This window comes from Halichoerus grypus, chromosome 5, assembly GCF_964656455.1.
Source record: "Halichoerus grypus chromosome 5, mHalGry1.hap1.1, whole genome shotgun sequence".
NCBI lineage: Eukaryota > Metazoa > Chordata > Mammalia > Carnivora > Phocidae > Halichoerus > Halichoerus grypus.
The window spans coordinates 152,624,170-152,649,547 of record NC_135716.1 but is presented as its reverse complement, the minus strand read 5'-3'; the positions used below and the strand labels follow the sequence as shown (position 1 = coordinate 152,649,547).

Below are 25,378 nucleotides of genomic sequence, written 5' to 3'. Positions count from 1 at the left end.
CCAACTGCTTCCCTGTGGTCTGTGCAACATTTTTTTTTAAAGACCTTTCTGGCATATTGTCATTTGGTCAACATTTGTAGGTTTGCATTTCTGCTTCTGCAAGTGGAATAGCTGCAACAGGGGCTATTGGCTAACACAATGCTTTCAGTTTCTTAAACATTCTTCTCTAGATTGTTTAGAAAAGGACTTCTTTTACAGTGTAAGTAAGAAGCAAATTAGAGAAAGGAATGCACATATTCATTCAGATTCCGTCTTAAGGTGGGGACAGATAATACAATATGGCAGTGATATAGCAAAGCAAATGTTTCATCAGCCTCAGTCTTCTGCAAAATGTCATATCAATAACCTGTAATGTATTGGGTGTTCTCTTGTTCCCCTTTCAATACATTATAAATGGGAAAGATACCTATTTTCAATATGTTTATTATTTCTTGTTCCTGAAAGCATTTTATCTATTTGTACCACAAGACACAGAGATTCTTGCCTTTTTTTCTTACACAGATTTTATTATCTAGTCATAATCTGACTCTAAAAGAGGCTTATTCAAACTTGACTGTTGAGCAAACAGTAGAGTAATACAAGGTAGTGATTACTACATGGGCTTTGGAATCAACAAATGCCTCTACATACTGGCTGTGTGATTTTGGATGCGTCATTTTAATTCTATGAACTCTAGGATGCTATATTATAAAATGGAGGGACAGCATATTGACTATTTCAATTAATGACTGTAAGAATCAAATGAGATTGGATTTGTGACATAGCAAGCATAGAGCCTGAAACACAGCAAGTGCTTAAACAGGAGTTACTACTACTGTTGTTGTTGTTGTTGTTGTTGAGCCCTGTCATGCAATTTTATTAACTGTATAATATTTTTTCCAGTTTTATTGAGAAATAATTGACATACATCACTGTGTAAGTTTAGGGCATACAGCATGATGGTTGATTTATGTATATTGTGAAATGATTACCACAGTAGGTTCCGCTAACATATATCTTCTCGTATTATTGTGGTACTTTTATTTTTTTTTAATTTTTACAAAGATTTTATTTATTTGACAAAGAGAGATAGTGAGAGGGAGAACACAAGCAGGGGGAGCAGCAGGTAGAGGGAGAGGGAGAAGCAGGCTCCCCACTGAGCGGGAAGCCCGATGTGAGACTCAGTCCCAGGACCCTGGGATCATGACCTGAGCCGAAGGCAGACATCCAACTGACTGAGCCACCCAGGCGCCCCTATTGTGGTGCTTTTAGAATCTGAAAAATTCTCCTGTTCCCCTTAAGGTTCCTTGTCAATTTTGATCAGTGGTGTCCCAGGAAAATGGATAAGCAGTAAATATCCTATTTCATATATGATTTGTTCATAAAATCTTGTATGAAAGTCAAATGTATGAAAATTTAACTTTATTTATCAAGGAAAGGAAAGACATCTATTCTCAATAAGCAAATATATATGTAGCTATATATATTTATATGTATATACAAATATACATATATATGTATAAATATATATAATCTCTAATTATATCTGATTATATATTTCCAGCATTTTAAAACTATTCTTTAATTTTTTTCCCTTTAAAATCAACACAAAATGAACTGAGTTAACACTAATGGGCATCCAAATAAGAATAAAAAGTCAGCACTTTCAGGTTAACCAAATGGAAGCCATTTTATCTCAACTGCAATATGTTTATAAGACATATACATTTGACCACCACTATCAGCAATTTCATCTTTCCATTTTCCATTTACTTATGTAAAATGCACAAAAAATTCAAAGTTGGACTAATAACGCTGTACCCACAAGATGGCAAAATCAAACTGTTGCTTGAAACATGTAATAGAGCAAAAATGTTCACTTATCAGCAGATGTGCAAACATTCAAAATGTTTTATTTAGAGATATCAGTGTAATATACAGGATGTAAAGTACAGGATGCAGGTAGCTCAAGAACTACCCCTCTGCTCTTTTGACAATTTTTCTAAAGTTAATGCCACTAATACTTTTTGCAACAATTATGCACCTGAGGATGTTAATGGGCAACTGTTTGGGGGGGGGGCAACACTTTTTTTAAAAATTTATTTTATTATGTTATAATAGTCACCATACAGTAGTACATCATTAGTTTTTGATGTAGCATTCCATGATTCATTGTTTGCGTATAGCATGGTGATGGGTATTAATGGGCAATTCTTTTTAATGATGGTGGTATAAGGGAGCAGAGGTGTAAGGGAGCAGAGAAGACTTCTGGGCAGAAAATGCTAGGAAGAACAAGAACATCATGTTCATAGCCATGAAGGATTTTTGATGTGTGTAGTCAGCACTAATATATGAGGTATATAACCATTCAAATATAAATTGGAAATATATATTTCATGTGCCAGTATTTGCAAATGCCTTGTTTTGATTGGGTTTTTTTTTTTTTCTTTCTCAGAAAAACTTTCAGTTTGGAAATGTTTTTATACCAGAATTTCCCTAAACCTCACCAACCTGTAGGTACAAATGAGGTCACATTAACAGATATAACCCAAATTGTCCTGGCTCAGGCCCACATACAAGTCCATGGGCAGCTAGACTGACAGATGACCTGGAAGACTGGGTTACTTATGAACTTGCTGGTTTATTAAATGGTTACAATGGGAACAAAAGGGCAGCAGAAAACAGAATAAGATGGCATAAGCATGGGTATTGCCACCTGAGGGGGAAGGGGAAGCTTAAGCTTAAGGGTATGTTGGAACAATGCAGAAAGACAATTTCCTGCAGCTAGTCTTTTGTGACACCCAGATGCTGATGGTTCAGACAACCCAAATTTAACAAAGGTTAAGCCTAACCAATTGCAACAAGGCACCACAAGCTCTTCTCCCAGTATGTGCCATCTCCTCTTCTCCCTATTCACCCAATTCTCCCCAATAATACCAAGTTATATATTAAGGAACATAATAAGGAAAATACCAAGTCATAAACTCAAACCATAAGCAGCATCAACTTTAAACCCAACCCAGAAACAACCTACAACAGTTTAGTGCCCATCGCTGGCTGGGAGACTTCCCACACCCAAGCTTCTGGCACAGAAAATGATGTCCCAACAATAAGCACTTCTAGCCTTGAGGGAGTCTCAAATATGCTCAAGTCCTCACCACTGCTCCACGAGGCATCATGACTAGTGCTAGCACACAGAGGAACTAGAACCCTCCTGTGCAGAAGCATTTTTCACTTGAGAATAATACCTCCAAACTATCAAAGCTAAAAGTCAACAACATGGGAAGCAAAAATGCTGTGAGTGGGTTATTGGGTATAAGAGTGAAATGGGCCATTCTGCTTGCATACATTGATTGCTAGACCCATGTATTCTGGCTAAGGGGGAGAAAGTACCATATAATTATCTGATTCAGAATATATACTGCATCCTGTAAGACAGAACCCCATTGTTTCAGAGTGTTGTCTACCAACTTATATCAAAACTGAAACTTTAGTAATCCATTCTACCTTTTTTTAAAGATTTTATTTATTTATTTGACAGAGAGAGAACACAAGTAGGCAGAGTGGCAGGCAGAGGGAGAGGGAGAAGCAGGCTCTCTGCTAAGCAGGAAACGCAATGTGGGGCTCGCTCCCAGGACTCTGGGATCATGACCTGAGCCAAAGGCAGGCGCCCAACCAATTAAGCCACCCAGGCACCCCTCCATTCTACCTTTTTATTAGGCTATCTACTTCTAGGTAATGGCATATATAGTAAAACCAGTTAATTCCTTGGGCATGAGTCCACTGCTTGTGGACAGAATACCATGACAGTGGATAAAGCATTCTTGAGAAAGTTTACAGATGGTGGAGCTAACAGAACATTACACGTAGTGTGGGAAAATCCATACCATATGTTTATTCCCCTGAGGATGAATTGATGACCTCTCCATGATGGAAGAGATATCATGTATTCAGCCTGCCGTCAGGAGGCTGGCTTTTCCCCCTAGGGAATGCTACCATATTGGGGACTCAGTGTTGACATCATGTTAGCAGATTAGGTACTCAAAAGTAGCAATAGTCAAGTCAGCTTCCTTAAGGGGAAGTCCATGTTTTTAAGCCCATGAAGGTATTTCATCTCTACCATCATATCCATGTTATCCATGAATTCATTAAACAAGCACTGGAGTAAATGATTAAAGGCCATAGATTTGCTCCAAAATCCTAGAGGTCTATACTGTGATTCTCCTATTGGTGCTTACCTAATGTTTTATTCACCATCCTTATTTGCTGGAGATCCTCAAATATCATTGGATCTGCTGGATCATAAGGACCAAATAGAAGAGCATCTTATTCTATGGCCTGGACATGGTTGCAGAACCTTTTCTCGCTCTGTTCCCCATTTTAAAATGGCAGCCTTATGGGTGACTCCTTAGATGATTCCAGTTCAAAATATGGTATATATTACCTCCAAAATCAAAAAAGGCCTACCAATCATTGTGATTCTTCTGTCATGGTAGGATATGCATCAACTTTTCTGTCACCTTGGGAAGGATATCTCAACATGCTTCAGTCTGCTGGATTCCCAGAAACTTCATTGAGGTGGCAGGCCATATGGTTTTTCTCACACTTCATGTTTATATATATCTTATAAGGCTTCCAAATTAACTGCTAGTTTCCGATCATCAGATCCAATCAGCATAATATCAACAATGTAATGGACAAGTGTGATATTTTATGGAATATCAAGACAATCAAGATCTCTGCTGACTAAAATATGGCAGAGGTTGAGAGCTGACATAGCACTGAGACAGACAGTAAATGTGTACTGTTGACATTGCCAAGTAAAATAAACCACTTAGGGACACCTGGCTGGCTCAGTCAGTGGAGCATGTGACTCTTGATCTCAAGGTCGTGAGTTCAAGCCCCATGTTGAATGTAGAGATTACTTAAAAATAAAACCTTAAAAAAAAAAAAGTAAACCGCTTATGGTTGTTCTTACAACTTGATATGGAGAAGAAAGCATTAGTTACATAACAAGTGCTAGGGGCTCTTGATTTGTTCCAGTTAAGAAACTCTTTTATAATAGGAGCTGCAATTGAAGTCACACCCTAATTAAGTTTATTAAAATCTACATTTTCCAATATCTATTCTACTTTTGCCCAGGCCAAACAAGTGAATTAAATAGGGATATGCTAGATATCACCATTCTTGCATGTTTCAAGTATTTGATGTTGCACTAATCTCTGCATTTCCCCCCCAGAAATGCACCATTGCTTCTGGTTTACTATCTTGGTAGGAAGCAGTTCCAGGGCCTTCCACTTAGCTATTTCTACTATAATGACCTTGTCCCATGGATTAGAGAGCCAATGTAGTAATTTTGCCTCTGGCCAAGTATGTGTATTACAATTATTCCTTCAGGAATTAGAGAAATAACTAAAGGGTGGACCCATTGACCAACTGGTCCTATACTTTAGTGGGCTACAATGGCATTTTGGGCTCCCAGGAATTAACATCAATTCAAAGGCATTGCCTAATCATCTGCCAAAGTTCTGGGTATTTCCTTTTCTCCTGTGCTGTCACTCTAGTAAATGACATCAGGTTATCTTTAGAAAAGGCTCAAGAGGAAGATTTATATTATATGCTTGTGACAATTCTGTATGGTTCTTCTGCAAAGGGACCCAGCTTGCCTTCAATCAAGAGGCAAACAAAAACCTACTTTCTGTCTCTATGGATTTGCCTAATCTGGAAATTTCCTATAAATGAAATCATATAATGTGACCTTTATGTCTGGCTTTTTGCAGTTAGCATAATGTTCTCAAGGTTCATCCAAGTTGTAGCATGTATCAGTACTTCATTTTTAAGATTTATTTATTTACTTTATTTTTTTATTTTTTTTATTTTTTTTTTTTTTTTTTTTTTTTAAAGATTTTATTTATTTATTTGACAGAGAGAGACACAGCGAGAGAGGGAACACAAGCAGGGGGAGTGGGAGAAGGAGAAGCAGGCTTCCCGCGGAGCAGAGAGCCCGATGTGGGGCTCGATCCCAGGACGCTGGGATCATGACCTGAGCCGAAGGCAGACGCTTAACGACTGAGCCACCCAGGCGCCCCTATTTACTTTATTTTTTTAAAGATTTTATTTATTTATTTAACAGAGAGACAGCGAGAGAGGGAACACAAGCAGGGGGAGTGGGAGAGGGAGAAGCAGGCTCCCCGCTGAGCAGGGAGCCCAATGCAGAGCTCGATCCCAGGACTCTGGGATCATGACCTGAGCCAAAGGCAGCTGCTTAACCAACTGAGCCACCCAGGCACCCCTAAGATTTATTTACTTTAGAGAGAGAGGGAGAGCATGTGAGTGGGGGGAGGGGCAGAGGGAGATAGTCTTCAAACTGACTCCTCACCGAGCACAGATCCTGTCACGGGGCTTAATCGCAGAACCCATGAGATCATGACCTGAGTCAAAACCAAGAGTCAGATGCTTAACTGAGCCACTCTGGAGCCCCAACACTTGATTTGTTTTAATGGCTGAATAATATTCTATTGTATTAATAATATCAAATTTTGTTTATCCACTCATCAGTTGACAGACATTTGGGTTGCTTCCACTTTTTGGCTACTATGAATAATACTGCTGTGAACATTCACGTACAAGTTTTTGTGTGAATATAAGTTTTCGTTTCTCTTGAGTATATACCTGTGAGTGGCATTGCTGGATCATATGGTAACTCTGTTTAATTTTTTTGAGGTACTTCCAAACTGTTTTCCACAGCAGCTGCACCATTTTATGTTCTTACCAGCAATGTATGAAGATTCTAATTTCTCCTCACCTACACTTGTTATTTTCCACTTAAAAATATTATTGTAGCTATCTTTGTGGGTACAAAGTGGTACCCTACAGTGATTTTGATTTGCATTTCGCTAATGACTAATGATATTATGTATCTTTGGAGAAATGTCTATTCACATCCTTTGCCCATGTAAAAAAAAAAAAAAAAAGAGTTATCGGTCTTTTTATTGTTGACTTAAAAGAGTTCTTTATTTATTCTAGATATTATACCCTTATCAGATATATTATTTGAAAGTATTTTCTCCATTCAGTGGGTTGTCTTTTCACTTTTTTGGTAATGTCATTTGAATCACAAAAGCTTTTAATTTTGATAAAGTCCAATTTATCTTTCTTTCTTTTGTTGCTCGGGCTTTTGGTGTCATATTCAATAAATCATTGCCTCAACAATGAATCATGGAACACTACATCAAAAACTAATGATGTAATGTATGGTGACTAACATAAGATAATAAAATAGAATTAATAAAAAAACAATTTTTAAAACTCAAAAAAATAAAATAAAATCATTGCCTCATCTAACATCAAGATGACATGTTTTCTTCTAAGAGTTTCATAGTTTTGGTTCTTACATTTAGGTCTTTGATCCATTTTGGGTTAATATTTTTATATGGTGAGTTAGGGGTCCAAATTAATTATTTTGTATATTGATACTCAATTGTTCCAGCATCATTTGTTGAAAAGACTACCTTTTCCCCACTGAATGGTCTTGGCATTCTTAACGAAAATCAATTGAGCATAGGTATATGGATTTATTTCTGGACTCTCAATTCTATCCCATCGACCTATAGGTCTATCCTTATACTAATAGTCTTTGTTTGCTTACCAATTGATCATTGTGATTAAGAGAGCTCTGGGGTCAGAAATGCTGAATTCAAATCTTGGCTCCACTATTTACTTACTGTACAACTCTAGGCAGTTACTTAATTTCTCAGAGCCACAATTTTCACATCTATAAATGGAGATAATAAGAGGACCTATTACACAGGAAGACTATTAATAATAATTGGGATAGTGTGCATAAAGCACTTAGTATCTGGAATATAGTAAGTGCTCAATATATATTACTATCATTTTACTATATAGTATGTGTCAGGCAGGAGCAAGCAAAAAGAGCCACCATTTATCTAGAAACGTTGAAGGGAGTTATGTAATAGGTGTGGTATTTCAGCTTGCTCAGATTGAGCACCTGATACATGTAATAAACTATAAAAGATACCAAAATGAGTAAGGTATAGCCTAGGCCTCTTCCTGTCTTTGTTGAAACCATCGATGGCTTAGCATTTAGTCCATAAAGTATGTTCAAAAAAGGGAGCTCAGGCTGCTACATCTAGGTGGGATGATACATGAAGACAAGTGATTCCTACAGTTTCTGTATTTGGGTAGACCTACAGGGCTGACACTCAAAATGGCCTCGGCTGCTTCACATTGGTCAGTCCAGTCATGTGATAAAAGTGCAGCTCCAGTGACAAGGGAGGCATCTGAGGCTGGATTCCCTCAGAAGGGACAGCCTGGTGTTCACATGCAGGTAGTCTACTTTAAGAGGTAATCCATGTGACCAAAGTCAGGGACTAGGGAGAGGGAAACACAAAAGAAGGGAAATCTAATTCAAGAGTGCATGCCTGAGATGTAGCACTTGGGTGGCTCAGTTGGTTAAGTGTCTGACTCTTGATTTCGGCTCAGGTCGTGATCTCAGGGTGGTGAGATCGAGCCTGCATCAGGCTCCACACTGGGCATGGAGCCTGCTCAAGATTCTCTTTCCCTCTCCCCTCTCCCTCTGCCCCTACCCCCCTCGCTCTTGCACACTCACTCTCTCCCTAAAAAAAAAAAGCGCATGCCTGAGTTGATCACGGCTGTGGAAACTGGGGCTTGATCTTATTGGAACGTTCTGAGGAGCTGTGGAAAACCACCTCAAAAGTGTCTCCACATTGACCATAAGAGAGGAACATTTATCCCTCAACTCCCATATCCTTTTGATCAAGAGTTGTCTCATGATGTGTTAAACCCTCGCACTTCCTAGCACCAATATGAATGCAGGTGGCTCTTACAGAAGCCCTGAGACAGAAAGTGAGATGTGTAGAGGAGCGGAGATGTGTTGCTGCCACCTAAAACTTGTGTGAAGCTGGTTCCCCAGCAATAATGGTGTCAAAGGAGGGCCCAGAGGATATGAGGAGGGTACAAGAGATAGCCAGTACAGTGAGTAAAGCAGCCATTGGTTGACCTTCAGCACAGGATTTATTGTTGTCTTTTCCTGGTGGTTGACATCATCTACGGGCAGGAGCAAGGAGCTGAGATTAGAGTCCTAGGGGAACAACACATTTTTGTTCTTTATCTCTTACTGAGCTCTCTCCCCGAACTGGAAACAAAGTACATGCCTTTTCCTGATTACAAAGGCTGGCAATTTAAAACAGCGAAGGACAAACAGACACAAGCTCCTAGAGGAGTTGAGACAAAGTCCTGAATGTAGAAGACAGTGTGACAAGTGTCCCAGTGAGGAGTGAGTGTGCTGCAGGGATGGAGAGGAAGAAAGATTATCCACTGGGGAAAATGATGAGGGCTTCAAACAGAAGGTGGCATTTGGGACAGGCCTTGGAAGGACAGATGGACTCGGGTAGACATGTTCTTGGGCTTAAGGACTTAGCAACATCCCCAAAGGGCCCTCTGCCTGGAGGGAAAAATGGGACCCAGGAAGACAAAATGTAGCAGATCTTAGAGAAAATAGAGAACAATTCAAAGGGATAAAAAGAAACAAAAATCTAAAAGTGAATATTGCTGTTGTCCCTTTTAGGAATTAGATAGCTAGGAAGGTCTATTGGTTTCCTATTGCTTTTATAACAAATTACTACCAAATTAGTAGCTTCAAACAATACAAATTTTTTATATTGTAGTTCTAGAGGTCAGAAGTTCAAAATAGGTCACACCGGGCTAAAATCAAGGTTATTGGCAGAGCTGTGTTCCTTCTGGAAGCTCTAGGAGATAATCCATTTCCTTACCTTTTCCAGCTGCCAGAGGCAGCCCTCATTCCTTGACTTATGGCTCCCTTCTACCTTCAAAGTCATCAAAAGTAGATTAAGTCTTTGCATTAAATCACCCTAACCCCTGCTTCCATTGTACATCCCCTTCTCTGACTCTGATTCCTCTTCTGTCTCCACCTTCCACTCTTAAAGACCCTTCTGATTATATTAGGCCCACCTGGATAATCAGTTAGCTGATTAACAACCTTAAGTCCCCTTCGCTATATAACATAACATAGTCACAGGTTCCGGAGATTAAGACACAGGTTTCTTTGAGGGGTCATTATTCTTCCAACAGAAGGGATAAGGAAATAAAAATTCTTTCCAGTCCTTTCCATGCTCTCTGAGCACCCCTGCCTCCATTGTTGAGGGAGTTTTTGGCATTTATGGGATTTATTTTGGCCAGGGCCATCTGGTAGTACATCTTGCCTGCTGCAGTCTCATAGAGGGGTTGAAGGCAGTGACAGTGTGTGCCTGCATTCCTCCCTTTACCCAGAATACCTTCAGTATTCCTCACTGCCCCTCTGTAGCCTTCCCAGGTCAGGGGCTGGCCCTTTCCAGCTCCTGCCCTTGAGCATCCTCCAAAGAAGGGAAAGGAGTCTCTTTCCTCAAGTCACCTTCTGTGTAAGAAAAACTGTAGATGAGGGGGCGGGATCAAACTGACTCCATATCCACACAGGACTCTATTCAATCATGTGTCTCATGAAAGGAAACATGAATCAAACATATGTGCCAATACTAAATAAAAACTACTGAATTGTACACTTTAAAATTGAGAATTTTAGGGGCACCTGGGTGGCTCAGTTGGTTGGGCATCTGCCTTTGGCTCAGGTCGTGGTCCTGGAGTCCTGGGATCAAGCCCCACGTCAGGCTCCCTGCTTGGTGGGGAGTCTGCTTCTCCCTCTGCCCCTCTGCTCTCTTTCTCTCTCTCTCTCCCTCAAATGAATAAATAAAATCTTTAAAAAAATAATAATAAATAAATAAAATAAAATTGAGAATTTTATAGTATGTGCATTGCATATCAATAAAAACAATGTTACAAAAAAGTCTGTAGCAAGATTATTCATCCCTTCATTAAGTAATTCATTTATTTATATATTCATTGATTCAGCATATATTTATTGAGTGCCTACTAAATGTGAGTGCCAGTTCTACAGGAGGATACTCTGGTAGCCATATTTTTGATGCCATATCAGCTTAACAACTGCCTTCTTGAAGAATGACCTCTCCCACATCCGCCTACAGGGTTGAGGTCCTGGGATTCAGCACCATGTTTATCTGACTTGACTCTAACCCCTTAACCCCAGCCGACTGGACTCAAGCTGAGCAAATCAGATTCTCTCTCCCAAAAAAACTGGGACTTGGTCTTGGCCCTCTTCTCTCCACACGTGCCATATTATCCCTCAAAGATGGCACTCTTCCCCACAGTTGCATTTCTATTACAATGACTCCCAAATCTATATCACCAAACCAGACCAGTCTCTAAAGCTCCACAGGTGTCCATCCAATGGCCCCTGGGCAGCTCCACTTGGATGTCCCACAGGTACATCAAACTGTCTGAACTTTCGCTTTGCTCACATCAGAGGATGCTTTCTGTTGTCTTTTCCTGAAAGGAGCGAACATCCCAACCAAACCCTCTGGATCCTGAGGCAGGGACTTGTGTCCTGGATTTGTGCCACAGCATCTGGCACAAAAACTCACGCTTGGTTAACACTGATTAGTCAGTGGGTGGAGTTAGGGCTACCTACTCAGATCAACTATAGGTCCACTTCAGCAAAGTCTGCAGGCAGATATTGTCAGGGTTTAATTGCTTTGGTGATTGGCAGATAATATTTTGGATTTGTTTTTGTGGTTTTTTTTTTTAGCTAAGTCAATATACTAAAAATAAAATTAACTCCTAGAGTTCCCAGTTGCTTTCAGACATGATGTGATTTATCACAATTCCCACTCCAAGGAGCAGAGGAAAGTCCCAGTGCTTAAGAAAATCAGAGGTGCCAAAAGGCTAAAAGCCATAGTTATCTATGGAGTTCTGGGACTCTCTGAATGCACTGCCATTGTCTGCTCTTCCAATTAGAGACAAAAAAGTAATTAGCATAACTGAGTCTTTGCTGTATGCTAGTTACTGACATAGGTCTATATTCCTGTTATGGGCTGAATTGTATGACCCCAAAATTCCTATGTTGAAGTCCTAACCCCGAGTACCTCAGAATATGACCATGTTTGAAGATAGAGCCTTTAAAGAGAAATTAAGGTAAAAAAAAAGTAGGCCCTAATCCAATATTCCTATTGTTCTTACAAGAAGAGGAGATTAGGACACAGACACATACAGAGGAAAGACTATGTGAAGACGCTGGAGGAAGACGGCCATCAACAAAGAGAGACCTTAAAAGAAACCAACCTCTCAGAAACCTTGATCTTAGACTTCTAGCCTCCAGAATTGTGAGAAAATAAATTTCTGTTGTTTAAGCTACCTTGTCTGCGGTACAGGCCTACTTTGAATATATTGTAGATTTGGTTCCAGACTACTGCAATAAAGTGAATATTCCAATAAAGAGAGTCAAGTGAGCTTTTTGATTTCCTAGGGCATGTAAAGTATGTTTACACTATACTGTAGTCTATTAAGTGAGCAACAGCATTATGTCTAAAAATATAATATATATATCTTATTAGAAAATGCTAACCATCATCTGAACTTTCAGTGAGTCGTAATCACTGATCACAGATCACTGTAATAAATATAATAATAATGAAAAAGTTTGAAATATTGTGAGAATTATCAAAATGTGACACAGAGACACGAAGTGAGCAAATGTTGTAGGAAACATTTTTTTTTAGAAACAGAGAACAAAAGCACTACAAGGGGGTGGGGGAGGAGCAGAGAGAGAGAATCTCAAGCCTCAAGGAGGCTCCACAGTCAGTGCTCCGTGCAGAGCCCAACACGGGCCTTGATCCCATGACCCCAAGATCATGACCTGAGCCAAAATCAAGAGTTAGAAGCTTAACCAACTGAGCCACCCAGGCACCCTGTGAGCAAATGCTATTGGAAAAACGGAGCCAATAGATTTGCTCAACACAAGGTTGCCACAAACCTTCAATCTGTAAAAAACAGAATCTACAAAGCACAGTAACGCGAAGTACGATAAATTAAGGTAGCCTGTACAGTACTTTGTCATGGCAGACTGAGCAAACTAATACAGTTCTATTTAATCCCCCTACTAACCCTGCAAAATAAGTTCATGAGCTTTATTTTATAGATAAGGAAACTGAGGCACAGAGAAGTGAAGTGACTTTCCTGATCCTCCAGTCCATAAGTGACAGGGTGGGGATGGAAGCCCAGGTTTGCCTGACATACAGACCCCATTGCAATCAGTGTCTTTTGCTCTACAGGCTACAGGCCATTTGTAGATTTGATAGAAATGTGGTGTGCTCCTGCTGACCTCCTCTCTCTCCCTGACCTTTGTGGGTTCTCTTGATCTCTCCCTCTCTCTGAGTACTCCAGCCCAACCCAGGCATTATCAATGACTCCCGGGCACAATTAGCTCCTTGGTTTCACTGAAGTCACTTAGAAATTTTTGAGTGCCCTTGTGTAGATGCTCTTCCTCAAAACCCTCACATTTTAGGACCCATCTTACCCCAAGATTCCCACCTAGAACTGGGGCGGAGGGGGAGTCTCCACTACTTTTCCCATCTAGAAAGACAGGCAGAGGGCAGGACAATTGCCCAAGCAGAACACAGCACCAGTCTGACCTCACAGTGCTTCCCATTCATCATTCTATTTAATCCTCACAGCAAACCTATGAGTTAGGCATTATTATCATCTTCATTTTACAGATGAGAAAACAGGCATCAGGCAGTTAAGAAACTTGCCCAGTGTCCATAGGTAGACTGGGAAGTCTGTGAAGGCTTACTTGGAAAAATATATTGAAACTGAAGGAGGAGTAGAAAATGGAAGAATAGTATGTGCAAAGATCCTATGGCAGGAGAGAGCCTTTGTGTTCAAGGGGCTAAGGGAAGAACACGTGGCTGAGCACAGAGTAAGAGAGAAGAACAAAATGAGGCAGGGGCCAAGCAGGACAGGGCCTTGGAAGACTTGTTAAAGGTTTGGGTCTCTGTTACAAGAGAAACAGAAGCCATCAGCAGGTTTTAACCAGGGAAATAACAGAATCAGCTTTGCAGCTGGAAAAGATCTTTCTGAGAACAGTGTAGATAAAAGATTACAGAGAGGGTGAGATGCAGGGAGACCATTAGGGTCCATGGCAGTAATCTAGGCAAGAGATGCTGGTAATAAGGACAACAGCAGTGGAGATAGGAGTGGAAATGGAAGCAAGTAAATGCTTTTAAGAGCCATTTCAGAAGGAAAACTGACAGCATTTGGTGATGGATTGGGCATGGGGTGAGAGAGGTTGGGGTCCCAAGTTTCTGACTGGTGCAACTAGCTGGGTGGTGAATAGTTCCTTCAGAGAGGGGACATTGGACAAAAAGAAGGTGTGTGCAAAATTATGTGTTCAGCCATGGGTATGTTAAATTGAGGTAAGACACCCACGTGGAACTATCCAATAAGCAGTTAGATGTGAAGGTTTGAAGGTCAAAAGGGAGGTATGGACTAGAGATGGATATTTGGGAGTTGTATCTAGGACCATTCTATCTACTATGCACACTAAGCACATTAGTTCTCCAATACTTTTAGTAATCCATAAAAAATGCTGTAATCTTCTTTAAATCAGAGAAAAAAACAAACGTTTAAGTCAAAGATGTTTTAATGTACAATGTTAATATATTCATCTTTATGCCAGTGCAATCATAAAATGTAATTTAAAAAGAAATTGTTCTGTAGGAAGGGAACTACAAAAGCCATAATGCTGCCTTGGTTGTAGCAGTAAGAATGCTTTCTGCTACAAATATCAGAAAGCCCATTCTCAATGGCTTCTGCAGTGACAATATTTAATTTCCCTTGTTTGAGGAAGTTCAGCATTAGGGTGGCCCCTGGGGTTGGCAGACTGAGTGCTGTCAAGGACAAAGACTCCTTCCAGCTCTGCACTCTGCCATCCTTGCTGTTGGCTGCATCTTCAGCTGTTAGTACAACAGCTGCGTTAGTTACAGTCCACATTCAGGCTTGACAACATTCCCAGGAAGAAGAGTCACTATTGCTTCCAAGGGCTCTCTCCTAGGATTGAAGAAACCTTTCCCAGAAGCCCCCCCAGAAAATGTCCCCTAAGCCTCACTGGACAGGACCAGAGTATATCCCCATCCCTAAACCAATTACTGGCAAGAAGGATGGAATATTGATATGATGGACTCAGAGTAATCATCTAGGGTGGTATTGAAGTTAAGGAGTCAACCATAATGGCTATTTTAGAAGTCTTCCTCCAGGAGGTGAGAATTGAAGCCTAAAGCATGGATGAACTCACCTAGGGAGAGTGTGCAGAGGGAGAAGCACAAAGGACACAGAAGCTTCAGCATCACCAACATCTACCGAGGGCTAACATTGCAGAGACTGAATCAGTTATGGGTCCTGTCACAGAGGAGCTTCCTGTCTGATGGAAGAGATCCACCATTAAACACAGTTATAAATGGACTGGAACTATAGTTGGGGTCAACAAAGGGCCTATGAGAGCAGACTGGGTTGGAGTCTCAGTGTATATTAATAATTGTGGGACCCTCAGGAAACAAACTGAGGTTTGCTGGAGTGGAGGGGGGTGGAGGGGATGGGGTGGCTGGGTGATGGACATTGGGGAGGGTATGTGCTATGGTGAGTGCTATGAATTGTGTAAGACTGATGAATCACAGACCTGTACCCCTGAAACAAATAATACATACATTATATGTTAATAAAAATAATAATAATTGTGGGACCAGGCAGGTTTCTTCAGCTCTCTGCCTCAGTTTCCTGTCTGTAAAGCACCCTATGCATAGTAAGTATCAAATAAATGCAGTTTTTATTGTTTCACTATCATTCACATTATACCATATTTAGGTTGTGGGAAGCCATTGGAAGGGAATTAACAGGCAAGTGTCTTGGTGAGATTTGTGTCTTGGTTAGGTGGCTTGGGCAGGTTGTGCCCTGTCCCTGCTCTGGGTCTCCTCTTCACTAGGTCACCATGAGCCACTCCCTGAGCGTCCTTCCAGCTGCCCCCAAGGCTGAGCCCCACCAAACCCCTCCAGGCCCCAGCAGCATCACCACAAAATCCCTGTGTTGGTTTTAACAGCGTTCCTGTGCCTTGGAATCAGGATGAATTACTGTCCCTCTTTTCACCCCTGTCCCCTTGCATTGTTGCCACTCAAAGAAATTAATCAGGCTTATTAAGCATGACCTCGCTTTTGTGAGCCCTGCTCTCAGTCTGCCGATCTGTACCTGTCTGCGGCTCTCCTAGCTTGGTTCCAGAGAGGCCTCAGCCTCCCTTGGTCCTCTAGTGGGGGCAGGGACAGGGGGCCAGCGGCCACATCTTTTGTTGTTTGCAGAGACTGACGCACCGGACTGGATCGGACAAAAGCAGGACGCTCTGCTGTAGCGAGCACAAGGCTCTTTGTTGCCATGGCTGTGGAAAAAAATAGAAACAAAAAGGATAAATGTTGCGTCCAAATATGCTAATAATTAACACTTAGCACCATGGATATAAAAAGCACTTAATACTAAATTACTATGATCATAATAGCTGTTCTTTATTCAGCCCTATTCCATATGGCATCATGGCTTGGTAGTTAAGTACGCCTGAGCTGGAACCTGACTGTCTGGGTCCAAATCCTAGATCTGCTATTTACCAGCTGTGTAACTTTGGGCAGGTTATTCAAACTCCTCAAGTCTCAGTTTTGTATCTATAAAACATAGACAATGAAAGTATTCAACTCATAGGGCTATATGAGCCCATGCTATGCTGATAAAGCACTTAAACATGGCATGCCACATAATAAGCACTAAATAAATATCATATTTTTATATACCAGATTTAGGGCTTTATATATGTTGGTTAACAAATTTAAACCTCAAAACAAACTTGTGACATAGACATTATCATAATTCCTACTTATCAATTGAGGAAATCAAGAGTCAGAGAGGTCGAGTAACTTTCCCAAGGTCACCCACCAAGAAAGTAGCAGAAACCAATTCTGTTTGACGCTAAAGTCATGTGCTTTCCACTGCACCAAGTCACTGTCTTCCATGAGCTACTGGCAAGAGGTCCCACATCAGTGTGATGCTATATTGTTGGTGACTATTTCACAAAATCCTCCTCCCTTTAGTCAAGTTGGAATATACAAGGTATTTTTAGAATGAACAGAAGAGTCTGGTGTACAAAGCAGCTTTATTGATGGTTCCCCTCCTCCCCAGCCCTCCTCTATGCCCAGTGTGTGAGGCCCAGTTCTCTGGTAGAAATTGGAAGTCCAGCTGGGGAAGAGCAGAGAGCTCTGGGGTGGACTTTCTTCAGTTCCAGCTCTCGGATGACTTGACTGGCAGAGTGGAGCCAGGGGCAGAACCTGGCCACAGGGCGCCAAGCCATATCAGGTCCAGGGGCTGGACAGGTCTGCGGACTGCTCTAGCACCCTGAAAGTCTGTGGATATCACCAAGGAAATAAAGTGAAACGGCATAACCCAAATCACTTTCTTGCCAGAGAACTTTACATTCTTAAAGGAATCCAAAGTCTTATTATACCTCCTGGAGAGTAGACTTCTGGCATCCAGACCAGTGAGTGCCCATTAAGGCTCTGACCATTGCCCAGTCCAGTCAGGCCTCTGCCCATACCTCTGCACAACCAAAGTCAGTCCTCTGCTCATAATTCCACACAACCAACTCTTGTTGAGTATTCAGAAGCAGCTCAATTGCTAAAGAACCACCTAGGCAAAAATAAAACTCAGCCTTACAATATCTCTGGGAAAGAGAAGCGGCTGCTATATCATTAATTGCAACCATTCACAGAGCCCAAACTTTGGGCAAGCCACAGTGCTTAGCATGACCCTTGTCACAAATTCCACCTATCCTCCTAACCCTCACTGTCCCTCTAGTTCGTGGCTAGCTCCTGATGCCTCCTCCCCTGTGCCTCTCCCATGTCCAGATGTCCATTCGCAATCAAATAAGAACTGGCTGGTTTCATCCTGGGCTCTAGAAAATACAACCCTGGCTCCTCAGTGAGGACACAGCTTGGTGTCAGGACAGCAGCCTATGGTGGGGCCTCCCTGGAGATCCCCAGGCTATGTCCATACCTAGTTCAAAATGGCAGAGCCCACTTATCTGTGGACAGGTGAACTGTCTATGCTATGTGGACCTCCCACACGCCCTGATCACAGGGCTCTTCCTCAATCCCTTCTACCTACACCTGCCTCATGCCTCCTACATACACACTCAGGACTCCCAAATGAAGATGGAGTAGGAGGGAAATGGTCAGGCTGTAGATTCCGTGAAAACAGCAGGAGCTCTGTAGTCAGATAGGCATAGGTTTGAATTTCACCATTTTACTTAATAGCTGTGTGACTTAGGCTGGTCATTTAACCTCTCTGAGTCTTATTTTCTCATCTCCTTAAAGAGGAATGATCTTCTGTACTCTTGGGCTTTCTATGAGGATTAGAAACAATATGTATGTGTGTTATGCCCAGTGGCACTCAACCAATGCCACACATAGGTGGGTCTCTTTATACTCATTAAAATATACATATTTTCTGATCCCAGGGTCCTGGGATCGAGCCCCACGTCAGGCTCCCTGCTTAGCGGGGAGTCTGCTTTTCCCTCTCCCCCTGCCCCTGATCCTGTTCTCTCCCTCTCTCTGTAATGCTCGAGCTTTCTCCCTCTAATAAATAAGTAAAATCTTTAAAAAATAAAAATAAAATAAAATAATAATAATAAAATAAATAAATAAATATATATACTTTCTGTCCCTAAATTCTCACAACTACCAGGCTGCAAGGTCAGCCCACCAGTGGTGTTGCTGTGATGAGCTTGGCTGGTTTATAGCTAAGCTCTCCTGCTAGGCCTAGACCTTAGTCTCATGCAGACATGGAAGTTTTGGCCCCTCTGCCCATGGTTTGCCTGGGATTGTCCCAGTATAAGGACTGAAATTTCCACATCTTGGGAGCACTGGGAATTCAGTCTTGGGAAAACTGAGATGGTTGGTCACCCTATCAAGGCAGCTGACCCAGAGCGGGCGGAGTAGTTGTCAGACCTGAGAGAAGAAACTGGGCTTCCCATAACCCCTCCCAGTTGGATGGATGGGCCAGGTAGGCGCCTACTCAGTCCCTCCTTCCAAGTTCCCAGCCAAGTCACTGTTAAGCAGAGGTCGTGGGTGACACCTAGAGGTTATGTTAAAAACTGCAGTCTGATAATCACCCACCAGCCCCTTGAGGCCTTTGTTCATTAATAAATATTGAGGCACTGGACATAAGTCTTGGGGGTCTTGGAAGACATCCTCAAACAAGTTAAGCTGAGACCTACTGATTGATAAAGTGTTAGCCAGGTCAAGGCAAGTGGGAAAGAAAGTATTCTAGGCAGGAGGGAACAGCAAAGACCAAAGTTCTGAGTTGGAAGAAGCAGGAAACTTTCAAGAAACTACTGTATGGGATCAGGCCGGCGGGGGGGGGGGGGGGGGGGGGGGGGGGGGGGGGGGGGGGGCGGTGACAACAAAAGTTGGAAAGGTTGTCAGCGGCTGATCAGCTAGGGGAAATTTTTTTGTCTTTAAGTGCAAGCAGAATTTAGTGAAGGTTTTAAGCAGGACAGTAACATAATCAGATCTACATTTTTCAAAGGTAACTCTGGCTACAAGGAGGAGACTGGTTAGAACAGTAGTAAACCTAAAGCCAGGCAGGCAATTGTAGTGCCCAGGTGATGCAGAGACTGTGAAGCCCCGCACTTGGCTGGTACAGAGGGATGAAGAGGAAGGTGATGGTTTGAGAGATGTTATGGAAATAGAGTGGGCAGGGACACGGTGACTGACGAGGTGAGGGATGAGAAACAGCAAGGTTCAAAAATGATGTAGGTTTCCGAATAGGACCACGGGAGACCAGTGGGGCAGGTGCTGAGATGGGAGCATGAGAAGAACGGGGACAATGTTGGGCATGTTGAATCTGAGGTGACAGTGGGACATCCAAATGCAGACAGTAAATAAGCAGTTGAATAAAGATTAGGAAGGGGGACATAAATGTGGGGATGATCTAGCAAGGAGATGGTAACTGAAGCCCTTAGCAGCACCAACATTTTAAATTGGCAGAGGGGCGCCTGGGTGGCTCAGTTGGTTAAGCGACTGCCTTCGGCTCAGGTCATGATCCCAGGATCCTGGGATCGAGCCCCGCATAGGGCTCCCTGCTCGGCGGGAAGCCTGCTTCTCCCTCTCCCACTCCCCCTGCTTGTGTTCCCTCTCTCGCTGTCTCTCTCTGTGTGTCAATTAAATAAATAAATAAAATCTTAAAAAAATAAAAATAAAAATAGGCAGAGACAGGAGCGAGAACGTGCCAAAGGAAAACCAAGTGAGTATGATGTTATAAAAGGGGGGCAAGAGTATTTCAGAAAGTAGACAGTGGCCAACTGCATCAAATATTTCCGAGAGGCAGTGAAATGAGATCTGAAAATTGTCCATTGAACAACGTGTTGGACAGAAAGACAAATACTGCATGATTTCACTCATACGAAGCTCTAGCGTAGTCAAAAGTAGACTCGTGGTTCCAGGGGTTGGGGGGAGGGGAGAGTGGGGAGTTCTTTAATGGGCACAGAGTTTCAGCTGGGGACTAGGGAAAGAGTTCCCTAGATAGATGATAGAGGTACTTAATACCACTGAACTGTACACTTAGAAACGGCTAACAAGGTAAATATTCCTGTTATGTGTATTTTACCACACTTGCATACACACACAAAAGTCACCTTCTCTGTGAGGTCTTCCAGGCCACCCTTTGTAGAATGTCAAGCCCTCCACGGACTAGGAGAGAAACGGAATCAGGTGGAGGCCGGGCAGGCGCTGGGCGAGAAAGGCGGGAGCGTCCGGAGCCGCCTCCACGAGAAGGGGAGAGGGAAGGAGCGCGGGAGGGGCGGGTTAAGCTGAGGCCAAGGGTGACACCTAGAGGTCGTGTTTAATAAAAAAAAAAACAAAAACAGCCGCTGATAATCACCCACCTGGCCCAGGAAGGAAGGAGAGGGGCGGGGCGGGGCGGGGCGGGGCGGGGCCTGAGAGGCGCGAGTTCCGGGAGAGGAACGCCATTTCGGGCCGGGCGAGGAGAGGCGGAATAGGGGTTGGGCTCAGGGTTTTGGAGGAGAGGAGTGCACGTCCGCCAGTCCCCGGGCTTAGGCTGAGAGCTACAGAAGGGACGTGGTTCCATAGGTTCAGGACCTGCACAGGACCTCCACAGCCCCCGCCTGCACCTCCGCTCACCTGGCCGCTGTGGAAGGCAGATGTGGCAGGAGGCCTCCTGCAGCGCCATCGCCTCAGCCCTCGGACCTGCGTGCCCTCCGTCGTCCACCCTCAGCATCCCTAGCCCCAGCAAGAAGGCAGTTGCGGCCAGGCACGGAGGACGCCATCTTGCGAAAGTTCCCCCAGGGCTTCCGACCGTAATTACGGAGACAGGGGCCCTACATTGGTCACAGCCCAGATGCCAGTACGGCAGCAGGAATTGGGAGTCTGGCTTGGAGGGAGACCAACATCGATGACCACCTCTACCCCCACCCCCCTAGCTGGCCTCTGAATGAGTCCAGCCTGCGCTCTGGGTCAAGGTCAAGCACAGTGCCCTTGCAGGACAATATGCCCTAACCAAGATCTCCCTTTCTTGAAGTCAGCCCCTACTTGGCCTTTAGAAATCTACCCTCTCCCTCAGGAGCAGGTGGGAAGTGATGGGTCAGGGGGCCGGTTTCTGTTCCCTCTGTCCATAGATAGGGCCCTTGAGTGGAAACCCCTTTGGCTGGACCAAAGGCCTGGAGGCACTAGAGCTGCTCACCTGGGGCCCTGACCATGATAGTGGGGACAGAAGATAACCTATGCTGCCCCAGCCCTCACAGAGCCCTGTTCCCAGGGGCCCTTCCCCCAGAATCCACACCAAAGCCAGGGCCTTCCTAGAGCCTTCCCAGTGCTCAAGCCTCCTAGGAGGAGGAGTCCTAATGTAGTTGTTATTCTGAGTCCTGCTGCAGCCCCTCTCCTTGTGACATACAAACCCACTTTGTATGCCCTGAGCCCACATAGCTGGGCCCCAGTTCACAGGCTAAATCCTGGACCCCTGGCCAGGCTGAAGCATATACCATCTTATTTAATCACAACAACCCTATGAACTAGGTACTATTATTATTCCCATTTTTTACAGAGCAGAAAACAGCCTCAGAGAAGGTAAGCAACTTGCCCTGGCTCATACAGCTTACTAAATATTGGAGGTAGTTTTCAAACCCTGGTCTATCTGGCTTTTGGAACCCATGTTCTCCAATTTACTAGTCTGCAGAGTAGCACCAAGTGCCTTTTACCACCGCTGATCAGTTTCTGGGTACTGCCTTCCTGGCTGCAAGACTGAACAGGCAGCCAGACCTCTTTTGCAGCCCTCCCTACATCACATCCTTCCTCTTGGCAGTGAACTTGCCAATGATGTAATACTGAATGGTATTATATCAGATTCCCTGACAAAGGAATCTCCTTTGCAATGCCTGGAACCATAGCATCCATCTCAAATGTCTCCAGCCTTATGCTCTATTGCTCCTGAGGGTTTGGCTCACATTCCTCACTGAGCTTTTTGCTTATGCCATTTACCCTTCTTGAAGTGCCCTTCCCAAAGCCTCCAAGAGCCACCCGCTGAAGTCTCAGAAGACTTTTACTTTCCTCAATCCAGTGATCTCACTGGAAAGCTCCTCTGGCCCAATACCCAGTCAGGAAGCTTCAAGGAGGGCTTGAGTTCTAGTCCTATAGGGTCAGGAAGGGGGGAAAGGACACGAATGCAGCTGCTTCTTTCCGGTCCTGAGCCACCAGTTTTTTCTGCAAATCTTGCTTGGGACAAGGGGGCAAAAGATTGTTGAGAGAGAAGTGGGGTTGAAGAAAGAGATAGGTGCACTTGAGAGACTGGCAGAGAGAAAGGAGAGAGGTTTGTAGGAGCCGTGCAAATAACCTATCTTCCTATAACATCAGTTTCTCTGGACCAATTTGGGGAGGAAAGAAAATCTGTAACTTAAAACATTTTAATATTTTTTAACGTTTTAAAGGAACATTACGAGTCAAAGGCAAAATTCTCTAGAATTTTTAAGCTAGAACATGACATTGGTAAGAAATTCCGTGCTTGGGGCGGGGCCGGGGGTAGGGGGTTAGGAATCCTGGCTCCTCCCCCAGCTCTCAGTTTAGGGGACGAGAGAAAGCCTGGCACCGAGTGAAGGCCGCTACTGTGATCTCCGTGGGCGGTGGGTGTGTGGCGGGGGAGGCATGGCCCATCCAGAGGCTCTGGGAAAGGGCAGTCCTGCGTCCCCGCCGTACCCTTGGCGACAGCGTCTGGGTGGGAGGGGGAGAGTGTGAGCCGCAGTCACTGGCGCCGCCCCCTCCCTCCGGCTCCACCCTAGCTCTGGCTCCACGTGGTTTTCACCACCCGCAGCGCAGACCGGGGTGGGGGAGGGGCCTCGCCACGCGGCTCCGGGCTGGAGCGGGTGTGGCCGGGAGAACCGCGAGCCCCACAGGGGTCGGTCCGTGACTTCTCCTCGGAAAAGAGCGAGGAACGCGCTCTGTGGGCAATGGACTCCACAGGCTTCCGACGACAAACCTGGGACGGAGAGTACGGGAGTCCTGAAAAGACAGGTGAGCGGCGCTAGGGGAAGGACAAGCCAGGGTCCCCATCCGGACCGCCATGGCCGTGCACGCCCGTCGTCTGTGCCACATTGCCTTCCACGTGCCCGCGGGGCAGCCCCTCACCCAGGATCTGCAGCGTCTCTTCGGATTCCAGCCCCTGGCGGTGCGGGAAGCAGAAGGCTGGCGGCAGTTGGCCCTGCGCAGCGGCGACGCGGTCTTTTTGGTGAACGAGGGCGCAGGGCCGCGGGAGCCGCTGTACGGCCTGGACCCACGTCATGCTGTGCCCAGCGCCACGAACCTGTGCTTCGACGTGGCGGACGCGGGCGCTGCCGCCCGGGTGTTGGTTGCGCGGGGCTGCAGCGTGCCGGTGCCCCCGGTTAGCGTGAAGGATACGCACGGCACAGCCACCTACGCTGTGGTCAGCTCGCCCGCCGGCAACCTCAGCGTGACACTCCTGGAGCGTGCCGGCTTCCGAGGGCCTTTCCTCCCGGGATTCCAGCCTGTGGCCTCCGCAGCCAGCCCGGGCTGGGTCAGCCACGTGGACCACCTGACCCTGGCCTGCACCCCTGGCAGCTCCCCCACACTGATGCGCTGGTTCCACGACTGTCTAGACTTTCGCCATCTGCCACTGAGTCCAGGTGAGGATCCGGAGATAGGCCTCGAGGTGACAGCAGGATCTGGGCGAGGGGGACTGAAGCTCACCGCCCTGCAGACCCCCCCAGGCAGTGCTGTCCCCACCCTCGTGCTGGCTGAGACCCTGCCAGGGGCTTCTAGTGGACAGGACCAGGTGGAGCAGTTCCTGGCCCGGCACAGGGGACCAGGACTGCAGCACGTGGGCCTCTACACGCCGAACATCCTAGAAGCCAGTGAGGGGGTAGCAGTGGCTGGGGGCCGGCTCCTGGCTCCTCCTGAGGCATACTACCAGCAGCCGGGCAAGGAGAGGCAGATCCTAGCTGCTGGGCACCAGCCTAGCCTGCTGGCGCGACAGGGGATCCTGCTGGACGGTGATGAAGGCAAGTTTCTGCTTCAGGTCTTCACCAAGTCTCTCTTTCCAGAGGACACCTTCTTCCTGGAGCTGATTCAGAGGCAGGGGGCCACAGGCTTTGGCTGGGGCAACATCCGGGCCCTGTGGCAGTCGGTGCAGGAGCAAGCAGCCAGGGACCGGGAAGCCTGAGGAAGGCTGGGGCTGGGGAGCACCGGGCCAGCTGGAACTGAGAAACACCTGCAGAGGCTTGGGGTGCTTTGTCCCCAGGGGCACCATCTCTTCGATGCCTACCAGAACTTGAAGCTCTCACTGGGGCCCAAAGAGGTGGGATTTTGTTTTGAACTATGAACTGTTCTTACGTCTTCTATAACTAATATATATGCAAGATACAAAGAATAATAAAGGAATTACATAATTAGGAAATAGAACTTCCCAATACTTCTGAACCATCTTTGTGACCTTCTCTGATCCCATTTCTCTCCACCCTATCCAATTTTATTATTAACCCCTTGATTTGCTGTATTATTTCACTACGTATGAAACAATAGAGAAATAAATTTAGTATTTGAGGTAGGAATTTAAGACAACAAATCCTCCCATTTCCCCTCTCCCTAGGGAGCAGCCACTGCAGGTGGGGAGGGGTTGGGTCAGGGCTGAGCCCAGCCACCTGCTCTAGGACAATACCACTGCTCTATAGTCAGAGCCGACCAAAGATCTGGACCAAGGGTGTTGGGTGTCAGCCACAGGCAGGGGCCCTCTGCAGTTGCTTTCTCCCTCTCTCCTCGGGGTTGTGGGAGGACAGATCACTCTGGAGAGAACACCCACCGCCATTTGCCCGGGGCTGGCTGGGAGCTCAGGCAGTGGAAGT

General features: G+C 44.9%; 1 protein-coding gene and 1 long non-coding RNA gene across 3 annotated transcripts in view; both read left to right on the top strand.

Annotated features, from left to right (window-relative positions):
* LOC144381934 (uncharacterized) overlaps window positions 1-25,378 on the top strand; it is a 648,393-nt gene that overhangs the window by 433,800 nt on the left and 189,215 nt on the right. For both annotated transcript variants that reach the window (XR_013448200.1, XR_013448201.1), the window contains exon 2: window positions 19,363-19,410. This is a non-coding gene — a long non-coding RNA (uncharacterized LOC144381934). The remainder of the gene's footprint in view (window positions 1-19,362; window positions 19,411-25,378) is intronic.
* On the top strand, window positions 23,341-25,320 carry HPDL (4-hydroxyphenylpyruvate dioxygenase like). Its single transcript, XM_036112661.2, has one exon. The coding sequence runs from the start codon at window positions 23,584-23,586 to the stop codon at window positions 24,697-24,699; it is 1,116 nt and encodes a 371-aa protein (XP_035968554.1). The 5' UTR covers window positions 23,341-23,583; the 3' UTR covers window positions 24,700-25,320.

Bases quoted from the DNA above. Each gene is read 5' to 3' on its own strand.
- HPDL (XM_036112661.2), top strand. From the start codon at position 23,584: ATGGCCGTGCACGCCCGTCGTCTGTGCCACATTGCCTTCCACGTGCCC.